General features: G+C 36.2%; 1 protein-coding gene across 3 annotated transcripts in view; it reads left to right on the top strand.

The window, feature by feature from the left end:
• Positions 1–14,700, top strand: part of FER (FER tyrosine kinase) — a 437,115-nt gene that overhangs the window by 317,296 nt on the left and 105,119 nt on the right. For all 3 annotated transcript variants that reach the window (XM_045808269.2, XM_045808262.2, XM_087861935.1), the window contains one exon: positions 9,683–9,806. In XM_045808269.2, the coding sequence (XP_045664225.1) occupies positions 9,683–9,806 (124 nt within the window). The remainder of the gene's footprint in view (positions 1–9,682; positions 9,807–14,700) is intronic.

Below are 14,700 nucleotides of genomic sequence, written 5' to 3'. Positions count from 1 at the left end.
GTTGTGTTTTTATACAGTAATGAACAATCCTAAAAGGAAATTTTTCTTTGAATCTACTTACCATAACATCAAAAAAGAATAAATTATTTAGGAATAAACTTAACCAAAGAAGTAAAAGATTTGTACACTGAAAACTACAAAACATTGCAGAAAGAAGTTAAAGAAGACACAAATAATGGAAAGTCATCCTGCATTCAAGGATTGGAAGTCTTAATGTTGTTAAAATGTCCATACTACCCAAAGCCATCTGCAGACTTGATGCTCTCCCTACAAAATCCCAATGGCATTTTTTTTTTACACAAATAGAAAAAATTCTAAAATTTGCATAGAACCTCAAAGGAACACAAACAGTCTTGTTAAAGAAGTATAAAGTTGAAAGCCTCACACTTCATGATATCAAAATATATTACAAAGCTCCAATAATCAACATAGTATTACATGACGTAAAGACAGAACAATGAAACAGAATACAGATCCTAGAAATAAACCCTGGCATATACAGTCAAATGATTTTTGACAAGGGTGCCAAGAATACATAATAGGAAAGGATAATCTCTTTAATAAATGGTGTTGGAAATACTGGATATCCACAGGCAATAGAATGAAGATTGATCCTTATCTTGCACCATATAAAAATATTAATTCGGTGTGTATTAAAGATCTAACTATAAGACATGAAACTATAAAAATCATAGGAGAAATCTTCATGACATCAGAATGGGCAATGATTTCTTGGATATGATACCACAGCACAGGCAAAAAAAGCAAAAATAGACAAATGGGACTATATCAAACTTAAAAACTTCTGCACAGCAGAGGAAACAGTCAATAGAGTGTAAAGGTAACATATAGAATGGAAGAAAAATTTGCAAACCATTTATCAGATAAGCGGTTAGTACCCAGAATATATAAAGAAATCTTGCAACTCAGTAACAAAACAAAACAACAAATATCTGGATTAAAAAATAGGCAAAGAACTTGAATAGACATGACTCCAAAGAAAATACACAAATGGCCAAAAAGCATAAGAAAAGATGTTCCATATCACTAATCATCAGGGAAGTGCAAATAGGCGATATTACCTCATACCCACTCAGATGGCCACTATCACCCTGGAAAATAACAAGTGTTGGCAAGCATGTGGAGAATTTGGAATCCTTGCGCATTGTTAGTATGATTATACACTGGTGTAACCGCTACGGAAAATGGTATGGAGAGTCTTCAAAAATTAAAAATGGAACTCCAGTGTGATCCAGCAATTCATCTTCTATGCATGTGTCCAACAGAACTGAAAACAGGATCTTAAAGAGATACTGCACACCCATGTTCATTGCAGCATTATTCACAGTAGCCTAGAGGTTGAAACAGCCCACCTGTCCATCAGTGGGTGAATGGATTAAGAAAATGTGCCATATACATACAGTGAATGTTTTTCAGCCTTAAAAAGGAAGGAAATCCTGTCATATTCTGCAACATGGTTGAAACTTAAGGACATTAAATTAAGTGAAGTAAGTCAGCTACAAAAGACAAATACTGTATAATTCCACTTAGATTTCTAAAGTAATCAAACTCACAGAAACAAAGTATTTTCTTAACACTGACATTTCCAGCTCTTTGCTGCAAAAAGTATATTTTAAAGTAATATTTTTATAATCAGATAGGAAGTTTCATAATTGGTAAATGTATTTGTACTTAAAACCTTTCCACAAATTAAATTTCTAACTAAAACCAACAAAAACTGTGTAAATACGAACATGTAAATATACATTTCTAATCATTTTAAATAATATTATGTAATAGGTCTTATAAAGTTGTCACTGATATCACTGATTTGGAGACCTCAATGTCCCTAAAATACTGAGCCTCTGATGAATTCAATTTCTAAAAATATTTTTAGCTTTTATAAACATATTTCTATTATTAAATTTAACTGTATTTTGCATGTGTCTTTTTATCTCACATCTCTTTAAAAGTCTATCTAAGGAAGCTTGAATTGATGCCTTCTTTTTTTTCTCTGCAGGTTTTCCTATAGCAGATAAAGGCATCAAAACAAGCATTCCACTGATTTTTTTTTTAAAGATTTTCTGTATTTATTTGACATAGAGAGAAACAGCCAGCGAGAAAGGGAACACAAGCAGGGGGAGTGGGAGAGGAAGAAGCAGGCTCCCAGCCAAGGAGTCTGATGTGGGGCTCGATCCCAGACCGCCTGGATCACGCCCTGAGCCGAAGGCAGGCGCTTAACGACTGAGCCACCCAGGCTCTCCTCCACTGATTTTTTTTAAATGCCATTATAGCATCTAAGTATTTGTAGTGTGTTCCAGGAGGCTTTAGAGCTAACGTATTCTATACCCGATTTTCCTGCCCATTCTTGTCTTTACACTTGATATCAAAGGAAGCTTTGAGGGACATAAGAAGCCACAAAATGGAAGAGTAGTTTGGCATGAAGTTCCACAGACAGTGGAACTTCTGTGCCTTGGTGGCAGACAGTGAGTGGTGGATGGGAGGGGGCCAGGGGATTTACAATCCCAGTGTATGTATTTTTGTGTATGTAAGTAGGTTTATATGTCTTAGGAATAAAATTAGTTGGTGAATCTACCTCTCTAGCTTCCTCTTTGAGCATTAAAACATGTCAATATTGAGCTTTGTTGCAATAAACACATAGTAAAAAGTAAAATCTTGGTTGAAAGTAGACAAAGCAACCATAGGAACCATTTAAATGAAAGGGACTACAGCTGTATGGAATCCTGAGCAATACATATCTTAAAACAAGAGTTGGCAGACTATTTTTGTAAAGAGCCAGATAATAAATTTTTTAGGCTTCAAGGGCCGTAATCTCTATTGCAACCCTGTTGCCATAACATGAAAGCATCTATAGATAATAGGTAAAGAAACGAATGTGGTAGTTTTCCAGTAAAGCGTTATTTAAACAAACAAAGAAAGAAAAACAAGCAAGAAGCTGGTTTTGGCCCCAGACATAGTTTGCAAACCCTTGCCCTAGAATTTCAATAGTATCACCAAAATCACCACCATAAAAATAAAGGTAAATTCAGGTCCCTCCTCCATAATGTGAAAAAGCTGATTATGTCCCCAGTGCCTTCTAGTACTGACATTCTGAGAGTTTGTGCAAGTTGACTCTGGCATCTGTTGTGGCAATCCGTAATCCGTATAATGTCTGGCAAGATTATAGCTGGTGCCCCTTGAGCCAGCAAGTTAAACATACTGTGAAATGTACTCCTTTATTTCATAGAACTGTAATCATGATTGCTATTGAGTTATGTTCTCAAAGAGCATCTGCAAAGGAGAAATGCAAAAGGTTCCCACTCTTCTGCAGTGTTAGCAGAACATGGCTATTAAGGAACTTCGTCGGAAAAGACTGATGTCCTGTATTAACCCAAATTGGGAAAACCATATACTCAGCTCCGCATTTGGCCGAGCTGAATGATGTTACTTAGGTAGCAAGCTGTTCCGTAAGTGCTGCTTTAAAAGGAATATGGAATCAGGAGAGCTGGTATATTCTTGTAGTCATTTTCAGTTATTCATTGTTTCATCTTACTCATCTTCACCAACTGACCGATTTCTAGCTTATTACGAGTCTTTTCAGATCTAATGCTGTAGTCTTCACTTGGAAAGTTCAGCACCTCAGCACAGCAGCTGACAACTAGAGCATCCTCCTGGCTAGTCTCCTTCTGTGCTGTCCGTCTCACCTGAGTATACCCTATGGGCGGCACTTTCTGCTTCAAGAACTTGTTTTGGCTTATCTCGTATTATATAAAATCTATTCTGTATTGGGTCACCTAGGTGGCTCAGTCGGTTAAAGCGTCTGCCTTGCCCAGGTCATGATCCCAGGGTCCTGGGATCGAGCCCTGCATCGGGCTCCCTGCTTAGCTTCTCCCTCTTCCTCTGCCCCTCCCGCTGTCCCTGATCTCGCTCTCTCTCTCAAATAAATAAATACAGTCTTCAAAAAATAATAAAAAGTAAAATCTCTTCTGTGTTTCATGGAGAAAAGGTTGCATCACCATTCATTGTCTATGATTGTCGTATGTATTTTTCCCTTATTTTTGATGACCCAGGTAACAGCCATAACTCTCATCACTACAGGTTAAAGAGAAAAAGTTGATTTTTTTTAAATTAAAACTGAACAGTGACATAAATGGGGCCTCCAAAATAGCTCCCTACAACTTAATCGTTGCTTTATTATTCTATTTAAATTTCCAAGTGAACACAAACCAAACTTATCAGGAATAAATTTATATTCTAAAAAACAAGAGTAATGAATTATATATTTTATATATCACTAAGGACTGATATCTCTTAATTTAATGAACTTTGAAGTTATTTGAAGATAAATTAAGATCTCTGCATGATTTAGTGACAAGAAGTCATTAGTGGTATAGCCCTGATAATCCCTTTTCTCCAATAACAAACTAATAACTTAGTTCTTGTTTATATAATAATCTCTCTGAGTTTGTTGAATGTGATCAGTTCCTCACAGCCCCACGAATACTGAAAGAACAGGTGAGATCAAATTTCCATAGCATAGGGTAAGGAATCTTTTGAGAAAGTACTGTTGAGAATAATAGCCTTTTATCCATCTACTAAAAGTTTGCTGCAAGCAATAATAAACACTTCTTTTTATTGTTTCCTACTTGTTCCAGACATTTAATATATATTACCTTTTAAAATTCTCAAATAATCTTCTGATACAAATATTTTTTCCATTAGGAACTTTTGTGTGGGGGCGCCTGGGTGGCTCAGCCAGTCAAGCATCTGACTCTTGGGTTTTTTTGTTTGTTTGTTTTTAAAGATTTTATTTCTTTGACAGAGAGAGACAGCCAGCGAGAGAGGGAACACAAGCAGGGAGAGTGGGAGAGGAAGAAGCAGGCTCCCAGCAGAGCAGGGAACCTGATGTGGGGCTCGATCCCAGGACTCTGGGATCACGCCCTGAGCTGAAGGCAGACGCTTAACGAATGAGCCACCCAGGCACCCCTGGCTCTTGGTTTTAACTCAGGTCATGATCTCAGGGTCATGAGATCAAGCCCCACGTGGGGCTCCGCACTCAGCAGGGCCGCTGCTTGAGGCTCTCTCTGCCTCTCCCTCTGTCTCTCCCCGGCTATGGGCACATGCTCTCTCTCTCTTTCTCTCAAAATAAATCTTTAAAAAGAAATTAGAGGTTTTATTAGTTCACTTAATTGAAGAATCTAGAAGGAAGTCACTGTTCAGGAAGTGTTTGATCCAGTGGCTCAAACATGTCGCCAGAAACCATTCTCTTACCTTCACTATTTTCTGCCTTCCATGATTGCTAACCACCCCGCCCCCAAGTCTGCCGGTCCTCATGGTGCTACATGCTGTCTTATATACTTGCAGTGGCAGAGAATGCTTCTTTCCTGGTGGCTTCTCTCAAAAACCAAAGTTTCTTTTCCCTCTTAAGCATGTCCTTGTATCTCAATGACCCAAATTAAGCCCTGTGCCTGTCCCTGAACCAGTCACTTGGGCAGGGGAATGGGCTTCATTCATTGTGTGAGGCCAGTCTAGGGCCGCCTTTCCTGTTGAGGGTGAGGTGAATACTTTCCAAAATGGGGAAAGGTCAGGAAATTGAGGTAAGAGAAAAGAGATATGTGACAAACCCCCAGTCCCTGCTATAACTCTTTCTTTCTTTAGACGCAAAATAGCTTGAGCAAAAATAAGAAGTAGTAGTATAGAGTGTGTGACTTTGTAGGCAGGGGCTTAGTGTTTTAGATACAGTTTAGTCTTCAGGGGCGCCTGGGTGGCACAGCGGTTAAGCGTCTGCCTTCGGCTCAGGGCATGATCCCAGCGTTATGGGATCTCTCGCTGGCTGTCTGTATCTGGCTGTCGAATAAATAAATAAAATCTTTAAAAAAAAAAAAAAGATACATTTTAGTCTTCAAAACCATCTTGAGAAATAAATGGAATTAATCCTTGTTTTAAAGAAGTTTGGAAAGATTAGGGGCGCCTGGGTGGCTCAGTCGGTTTTGCATCTGCCCTCCGCTTAGGTCATGATCTCAGGGTCCTGGGATCAAGCCCTGCATCAGGCTCCCTGCTCGCAGGGAGCCTGCTTCTCCCTCTCCTTCTGACCCTCCCCCCTGCTCCTGCGCACTCTCTCTCTCTTAAATAAATACTAAAAAACAAAAAAAAAGATTAAACAACTTACCCGAGGCCACATAGGTAATCAAACCTAAGTCAGTCTGACTTCAATATCCATGCTCTTTTCACGATGTCATGCTATCTCCCTAGTAAACCAAAAATTGACTGTAAAAACATACTAAGTATCGTCTTAGAAATTTATCACTGGTGAAGAATTCTAGAAAATAATCCATCCTGGTTTGGTTTAATGTACAGTGTACTTATATAGAAATAATCCTTGTTAAGACAGTTTTACAAAAGGGGAATTAAGATCTTGTTTAGCCCACTTTGAACACCAAGATCCTTACTGTAATGGTCAGGTACGGCACTCTATACTATGTGCATATGCACCCATACACATATACATACATGCATACGCATCTAAACGTATGTATTGTATATATGATTATTGTGTATATCACAAATTCTAATAGAGGTTCTTTAACTTGGCATGTAATGAAAATGACAGGGGAATGAGTTCAAAGGAACAGACACTATCCTCTATAGTAAAGGACAGTGAATACTAAAAACTCTGTCATCTGATGTCACTCTCCAGTTGTTCTTCACTTAATGGTAATAATCAAGTATTGTGCCTAGAGGAACATTTCTGGCCCAGTCTGAATCATTTCCCGGGGAACCTACCTCTAGTCTCACACTCTGTCCCTTGGGGAGTTTCCTTCTTGCTCAGGGTTCTTACTGCTTACACTTGCCCAAGGCTCAGGCTTTCAGTACTGAATCACAATTATTTAACTTTACTGAAGGCTTTGCTTCTTCTCTGCACTGTTCTCCAAGAAGCTGACTAGGGCTGTGGAATGGTGCAGCTTTCCTCTGTTACTTAAGATCATTCTGTCTGTGTCTTGAATAACTATAAGTTGGAAATAAATTTAAAATTTACTTTATAATTTAATGATTTTAAGCAAGAAGTTTCTCTAAGGCAGAAATATTGTTGGATTCAGTAAGAGGCAATCAGACAATCCTCCGTCTGTACCTTTGGCTGTGTCTCAGTATTTGGCAATAGCTGTATGTCATTCTGCTTTGTAGTACTTTACCTTTATTGACTTGGCGTCACTTTTCAGGCAATTTGTAATGCTATTTAAGTGTTTTTTTTTCTTTATTATATTATGCACTTGTTATTTTACAGTTTTATCTACCAGGGATTGCTTCTTTGCAAATCATTTTTTTAAAAGATGCAGTTTTTAAGGCATTAGTGTTACAGAAGCATCTATCACAATGAGCTCAATCTTAAATGCACCAAGTTTTATTGATAGAATGTAAAGAATTTTATAGCATCCATCCGGTGCCATTGATAAGAAATGTAATATCTTTTTCTCAATACTATTTTAACATTTAACAAGTACTTGAAAAGCATAGTTCTCACCATTGGAGAGGAACTAGAGAAAAAATGTTAAAATTAACAAAAAATGATTCTTCATGGAGAGCTTAGAAGCTGCAAGAAGAGACATGTGCACATTGTTTACTCACTCATTCAAGAGATGTTTATGGAGGTATTATTACATGCTGGGCATGGTGTGGTAGCCTCTGAAATTATAATATTGAGCAGCGGAGGCACGATTCTCTTCTCGGGTTTACCATTTGGATCAGGGGTTAAAGGGTAAAGGAGGATTCACCAAAGGAGTAAATCTAAAAAGGAACAGGAGGCAGATGGAAAAGTGCTGAATATGAGCTAACTCCGGAAAGAAATATTAGGATTTCACAGAACACTGAGGTTGTCATAGGCTGCTTTAAATCAAATTCCAGAAAAGCTCTTTTCATGTGAAAGCTATTCCAAGCTTAAACAAAATGCTATGTGGTTTCAAGACCAGAAGTCTGCACTTTTTCTAAAATAGGCCAACATATATCTAAGAAGAGAATTAATATATATGAATATTGGTCCAAGTAATAACTTCAACTAAATATTGATTTCAGGTCCACTTAATTGGTATACCTATTGAAGTAGAGAAATCAGTGGTTAATTTTGCTGTTTACTGTTGCTTTTGTGCGTTTTGTTCAGAAAATTTAGTTAAGCTTGATGGAGACTGTTTCAGTAATCTTCCTAGTAATTGAATACATTTGATATTCTCTTTAAAAGAACAGAAAAAAGAAATTATCTGACACCATTAAGATTATTTTTAAGCATATAGCTGTTGATTCTGTAAATGGCCCACCAAATTTGCCTAACACTTGATTTGTGAATAAGAGAAGAAGTAAGAGAAGGACAACATTAGAAGTAGAGTTAGGCAAGTGTTTATTTTCCAGGTACTCTCATTAAAGAGCCATTAAGTCTTCACCTCTAGAGTTGTTCTATTTAAGGAAGCCTGGGTCCCTGGTGACAAGGATTACAGAATTCAGGAAATGGCAATTAAATGCTAATCCCTCTTGCAAAATTCTGGTTTAGAATCTGAGGGCCTAATAGAAAGAGAAAGTGGGAATGATTGTTTTGAGAGAACATTCATTCTAATATATTTAACTTTTTTTAAAAAAATGCAATTACACTCTACACTATCAAGGAAGAATAATCAAGCCTTCAGATAGCCTTTAACGCGATGTGAAGAATGAATGCACAGTTGAAGGTCGACACCATTTTAATATGGTTGTGACTGGTGATAGATGGCTCCTCAGCTTTGGAAATGTGGCTAGTACTCAATTTAAAATGGATATGATTGAGTTACTAGAAAATTTTAAACATGTTTGAAACAACATATGTATATGAAGCTTCTGTTTCAACCATACATTTTATGAAATCTAAATACAGATGAAATATATGAGATGTCTCACAAAATGTAAAATAAACAATGTATTTTAAAGACTTAGGATGATAAAATGTAAAATATTTCCACTATAATTTTGTAATAATACATATTGATATAATATATTTTGGATATATTGGGCTAAAGAAAAAATATATTATTAAAATGAATTTTAGCTTTTTGTTGTTACTTTTCCAAATGTGACTACCAGATAATTTACAGTTACTGTATGTTCTATTTCTTTTGGACCATGACTGGTTTAAAGAGTTGCTCTAAGACATCACTGAAGTCCATTTGATGCACAAAATGCAATTTGGCTCAGCAATTAAATCTTATCAAAACCATAGCTCTTCCCCCTTTCCCCCACCCCCTCTACCATCAGTGATTTAATTATTAAGTAGTCACTGAATCAGATAATTAATTTGATATCATTTACATTTTAAACTCTTTATAGTTATAATCTTTTATTTGGTATTAGAGAAAATAAAATTTGGCAGAAAATTTTAGCCAGGCAAATCAGTGAGAAATTGCAACAGAGGAATTGTATGATTTTGTTTTAATATTATTACGTGTTGGATAATGTACAGCGTGAAACAAAGTACTTAAACTGAATCTGGGTAAGTTTATGGTATCTGTTTTCTAATAGCTGTGTTCTTTTCATCGTTTGTTTTATCCTCACCTCGAACAAAATGGCAGAAAGCATGGCTGAATGCTAATTCCTTGGGTGTTGTCAGGTATCTCTAGCAGTCAGTACAGCATGATTATAGCTCACTGTTGTCTGTCAATTCTCGTAGGAGGTGATTTCCTGTCCTTTCTGAGAAAGAAGAAGGATGAAATAAAACTCAAACAATTAGTGAAATTTTCATTAGATGCTGCTTCTGGTATGTCCTATCTCGAGAGTAAAAACTGTATACACAGGTAAGAACATTTTTTAAACATTTTCTGGTTTTATCAGTAGAATGCTAGAAAAGTGACATATTTGCTGCAATACAGCAATGAAGTTCTTTCACAAAACTTACATATTTTCTTGTTGGTTTTCATGTTTTGTGGGAAAGCCTTCTTGGATAGTTGTTCATATAACAGTTTACAGAAACACTTGTTTTCCTTCTTACCTGAGGTAAGTACGCCTCATAAGACAATGAGCTACTCCCTGATTAAAATCTATTGTATTATAATCATGAAGGACCTACTGATAAGATGTACCACAAGTTAGTCACGTAATCAGCTACAATCTTATAGCCAAATAGGATTGTTTCATCTGCTCCCTGTTCTCATTTTGCAAAGAAATTACTTGTAAAGTCATGGAAGAACATAATAGTAAAACAACAGTTCATGACAGTGAATTGGCCAAGGGTAGAAGATATTAGCATACTAGTTATTTCAAGGGAGATTTTAGAAAACTTTGTCTAATTACGTTAAGAGCAGTGACTTGGTTGTAATGCTTTTATAGATTGTGGTTTTCATTGCTTGTAGCTGAAAATGTTCTTTCCTGCGAAATGTCAGTACAGCTTAAGATGTCTTGCCGAATGCATGTGAGATCCTAAATATGGCTCAGTGTATGTAAGCAAAATGACTTGGGGCCATTGATACAGTTTTTATTCTCTGGAAATAGCACGTAATACTATTTAACATGGAACAGAGTTCATTGTCAGATTGAACTATTATGGACTTTATCTAAATTGGTTCAGGTATTGATGTATGTTTTTCTCTGATGTGTTTCATTAAGCAGGCTTTGATTTAACATTCTGGTAAAATTGTATAATGTATACTTACATAGCAGAACAAAAGTACCTTCACCTGAAATGTATATTGTTTGATCTTAGTGTGTCAGTGGCGTGTCCCATCTGCCTCACCCCCTGCCTCTGTTTTTGAGTTGGGCCAAGAAAGAATTTAGAGCCAAACTCTCAAGTAAACAAGAGTTTGATAGCAATGAAAGCAAAAGTACGCTCTCAAGGTGGACTAGCGGCAGACCCAGGGATGGCAACTGCACCAGGGGCAGGGTGGTCTTTCTTTTTTATGCTTGCAAGGGTTATGGGTCATAGCTAGGCTGCTCTCTGACTAGGGTTGCCTCCAATCCTCAAAGGTCTCCTCCTACAATAGGGAGGGGCAGTTTTTGGCCCTATGCGGCCTTATCAGAGCTTTCGTAGAGCCGTCCTCCTGCAAGGGGAATGTGGGGTCAAGACCACAATATAAATGTGTTCTCATGAAGCTATAGGTTATTGTAAGGCAGCAGTTTTAGGGAAGACTACATGTGTGTGCCCCCAGAGTTTTTCCTGGCTGTTTGAAACTTGGTTTCCGCCCTTCTTAAAAGTCAGAAAACACCTGCTACTTGCTCATGTCTGGCTAACTGCCTACTTTATCAAACTGATTACTTAATTTTTCCAAAAAATTTTGCCACATATTCAGTTTTATTCTAAAACTGAAATTACAGCTTTTGTTTCCAATATAACTCAATGATCACATATATTTTAAAGTACATTTCAGTAAAGATATTGTATTTCTGGAAATTAAGACAACTAATACTTAACCACTGTCCTTGTATTTTTGTTTTACTTTCTATGACTAGAGATCAAATCACATTATAATAGATACTTTTATTTATTTATTTATTTATTTTTATAATTCAGGGTTTTTTTTTTTTTAATTTAAATTCAATTAGCCAATGCATAGTACATCATTAGTTTCAGATGTAATGTTCAACAATTCATCAGTTGGGTGTAACATCATTTCACATGCCCTCTTTAATGCCCATCACCCAGTTATCCCATCCCCCCATCCACCTCCCCTTCGGCAACCCTCAGTTTGTTTCCCATAGTTAAGAGTCTCTTATGCCTTGTTTCTTTCTCTGATTTCTTCCCATACAGTTTTCCCTCCTTTCCCTGATGGTTCTCTTCACTGTTTCTTCTATTCTTCATATGAGTAAAACCATATGATAATTGATAATTGTCTTTCTCCAATTTTTAAAGATTTTTTAAAAGTATTTGATTTTGGACAAGAATTGCATTATCATTAATTTCATTAGAAGAAGAAAACAGTTTTTGTTAGAAGTGACAACGAAGGGTTTTGTTCTCACTTAGGGGACATCTATAACTTTGGCTGCTCAGGCGTTAAAGCTACTTCAGGCATCAAATTCTCTACTTCAGTTATTCGTTGTGTCTCAGATTTTTTTTTTTTCAAACCATTAAACTATAGCTTTAAATTACAGTGAATAAACATTATTGAAACTACTTAATTGTCAGTGATCAGTAGCAATCTCTAATTTCTGTTGCGTTGTGGTTGAAGGAATTGTTTCAGTTTCTTGCTACTTTTGTAGTGTTTGCTTTTCTTGCAAATAGATGACTATTTTTTTAAGGACTGTATCATCAGAATTGAAACCATTCTAAGTTGTAGATGACAGCTTTTAAAAAATTTATTCCACTCACCAAATCATAACATTATCTGCTCTAATGTTATGTTTCCACTCTCCTTGTTAAGAATTGTTATGCATTCACAAATTTTTGAATGTCAACCCCTGCTTGAGCACCTATCCTAGAAAGTTGTACCTGTACTGTTTGCCTGTGGGAAAGGTTCCTGATAGAATATCTTAAACAATATCACTGAGAACAGGTTTGACAAATAGATTTCAGTGCCAATTTTCAGTGATTGGTAGTGGCTTTCTGTCTTGTGTATTGAGAAGGATTCCAGGATCAGCAACAAAGAGTCCATTGATCGATAGTCACATCTGTTAGGGCACTGATAAGCATTAATACGCAAGCCCCAAATTTATCATCGTGGCATAGAATATTTTTTGTCTTTATTTTAATAAATCCTTTTCTTTTTTATATGATTTTCCTTATTAGCTATATATAGCAACAGTGTAATGTTTTCCGACCAACACTTCCACTGATTTCTTCTAAACTATCTGCTATTCTAATTTTCCCTGTTGATCCTGATTAGTGGGTGAATTTTATGATACCTCTAGCCAGTGGTCTTTCGTTACTCTTGAAATTTACTTAAGTGCTCTTGGATGAGTTCATTTTCTTTTCCTTTGCATTTCAGTACCTCACCAATATGTGACACTATGTTGAGAAAATATTTTTTGTGTTGAATTTTTTATAGAAGTGAGTCGTACTGTAGAACCCTATTCTTATGTTTCATCCTATGAAACTATTCCTGGGGTAGTAATAGTAATTGCAATGGATTTCAATTGATTTATAGTAAAAAGATGCACTCAAGTCATTTTGTATGTTTTTTCTCCTAAGAAATACCAAATATAGGGGCGCCTGGGTAGCGCAGTCGTTAAAGCGTCTGCCTTCGGCTCAGGGCGTGATCCCGGCGTGCCAGGATCGAGTCCCACATCGGGCTCCTCTGCTATGAGCCTGCTTCTTCCTCTCCCACTCCCCCTGCTGTGTTCCCTCTCTCGCTGGCTGTCTCTCTGTCACATAAATAAATAAAATCTTTAAAAAAAAAAAAAAAAAAAAAAAGAAATACCAAATATATAAATATAAAAATATAGTATTCACTACAGTGAAAAGCATTTTTCCTCATTAGAAAAATTTCTAGTGAGGTATTTTAAAAATTGATTAATCTGAACATGATCGAAAGTTTCAGTCTTCAGGTAGTGAAGAAAGGCACCCAGCCCTATTCTTGACATCCCCAAATATTACTAAAAATATATGCATGTCTATGAATTATGAAGTCTTTGTCCCACACATCAAAGCAAAAATTTTTAATGTGCTTTAAATTTTATATGAACTTATATGTATTATCCTGTTCAGTGATTAGAAGTCCCTGGAATTCAATACTTGAAAATATTTCTAATTGTGTCTCCTCAAAATAGTATCTTCAGTTTGGGGGGACACACTTTCTTTCTTTAGCTTTGTTTTATTTTTTGATCACTGTGAGAAGAGCAGAGCAATGTTTCGTTATAGATAAACAAGCATGACAGCCACAAAATAGAAAGAAGTAATTGCATAAAGAAATGGCCTGCTTTTGGAAAATGTTCTTGTTGTAATTTCCACTTAACGTCCAGAAGGGTTCTCTTGATACTTTAAGTTTCTAATTGAAACTATTTCTCTTTATAGCTAGTGAATTGCTGGATATTTTGTGTTTAGTTGTAATCAACTGCATTTTCTTTATAATTATGCTATAGACCAATGTGAGATTTTCTTTCCAAATTGTGCTTTATGTGAAGACTTGAAGTATACCGATAAACTTTGGGCTGTGTGTGTACTTACAATGGTATGTTACTAGATTGTTAGATGTCACTCTAGAAGAAGCATTAAACCTGATTAATTTTGATGTTAAGTGGATTGAAGCTTGACATTATACTAGATATAAGTGGGAATGGCGTTTACGGTTTTATTGCTGATGAATCTTACTGCAAGATTTATTTTTATTTGGGTTTATTTCTAGAAGTTGGCTTTCTGCCCTGTTCTTTGGTGTCTGTGGAAAGTAAAGAAAGGATAAGCTTTTGATTGGTATGTGTTTGTGTTAAAGACCAATCTATGGGGAGTTTTGGAAGCATTTCTTAATTTCATGATATTCTGTGTTAAAACCAGAAAAGGTGTTTTTGGAGAGATGCTTGTAGGAAATGATTTTATGTTCTAATTTTAAATCTTGGACTGATTTCTCTTTGTTTTTGGTCGCTTTACCACAGAGAAGTTTTGTTGTTATGGAGTAAGGCTAATAACTCTACAAATTGAAGCCCATTAGATGAGATTTATTGTTTAATAAGGATTTTGTTTATCCATTGAGAACGAAGATATTTCCAGTGCTTCACAAATGTGAACAGTTGCCTACTCTGTGCCAGGCTGATGTCAACAAGAATATC

The sequence above is a fragment of the Ursus americanus genome, chromosome 5 (assembly GCF_024610735.1).
Source record: "Ursus americanus isolate L20-20 chromosome 5, mUrsAme1.1.p, whole genome shotgun sequence".
Lineage (NCBI taxonomy): Eukaryota > Metazoa > Chordata > Mammalia > Carnivora > Ursidae > Ursus > Ursus americanus.
The sequence above is the reverse complement of the archived record's forward strand: the minus strand, read 5'-3'. Positions and strand labels throughout refer to the sequence as shown.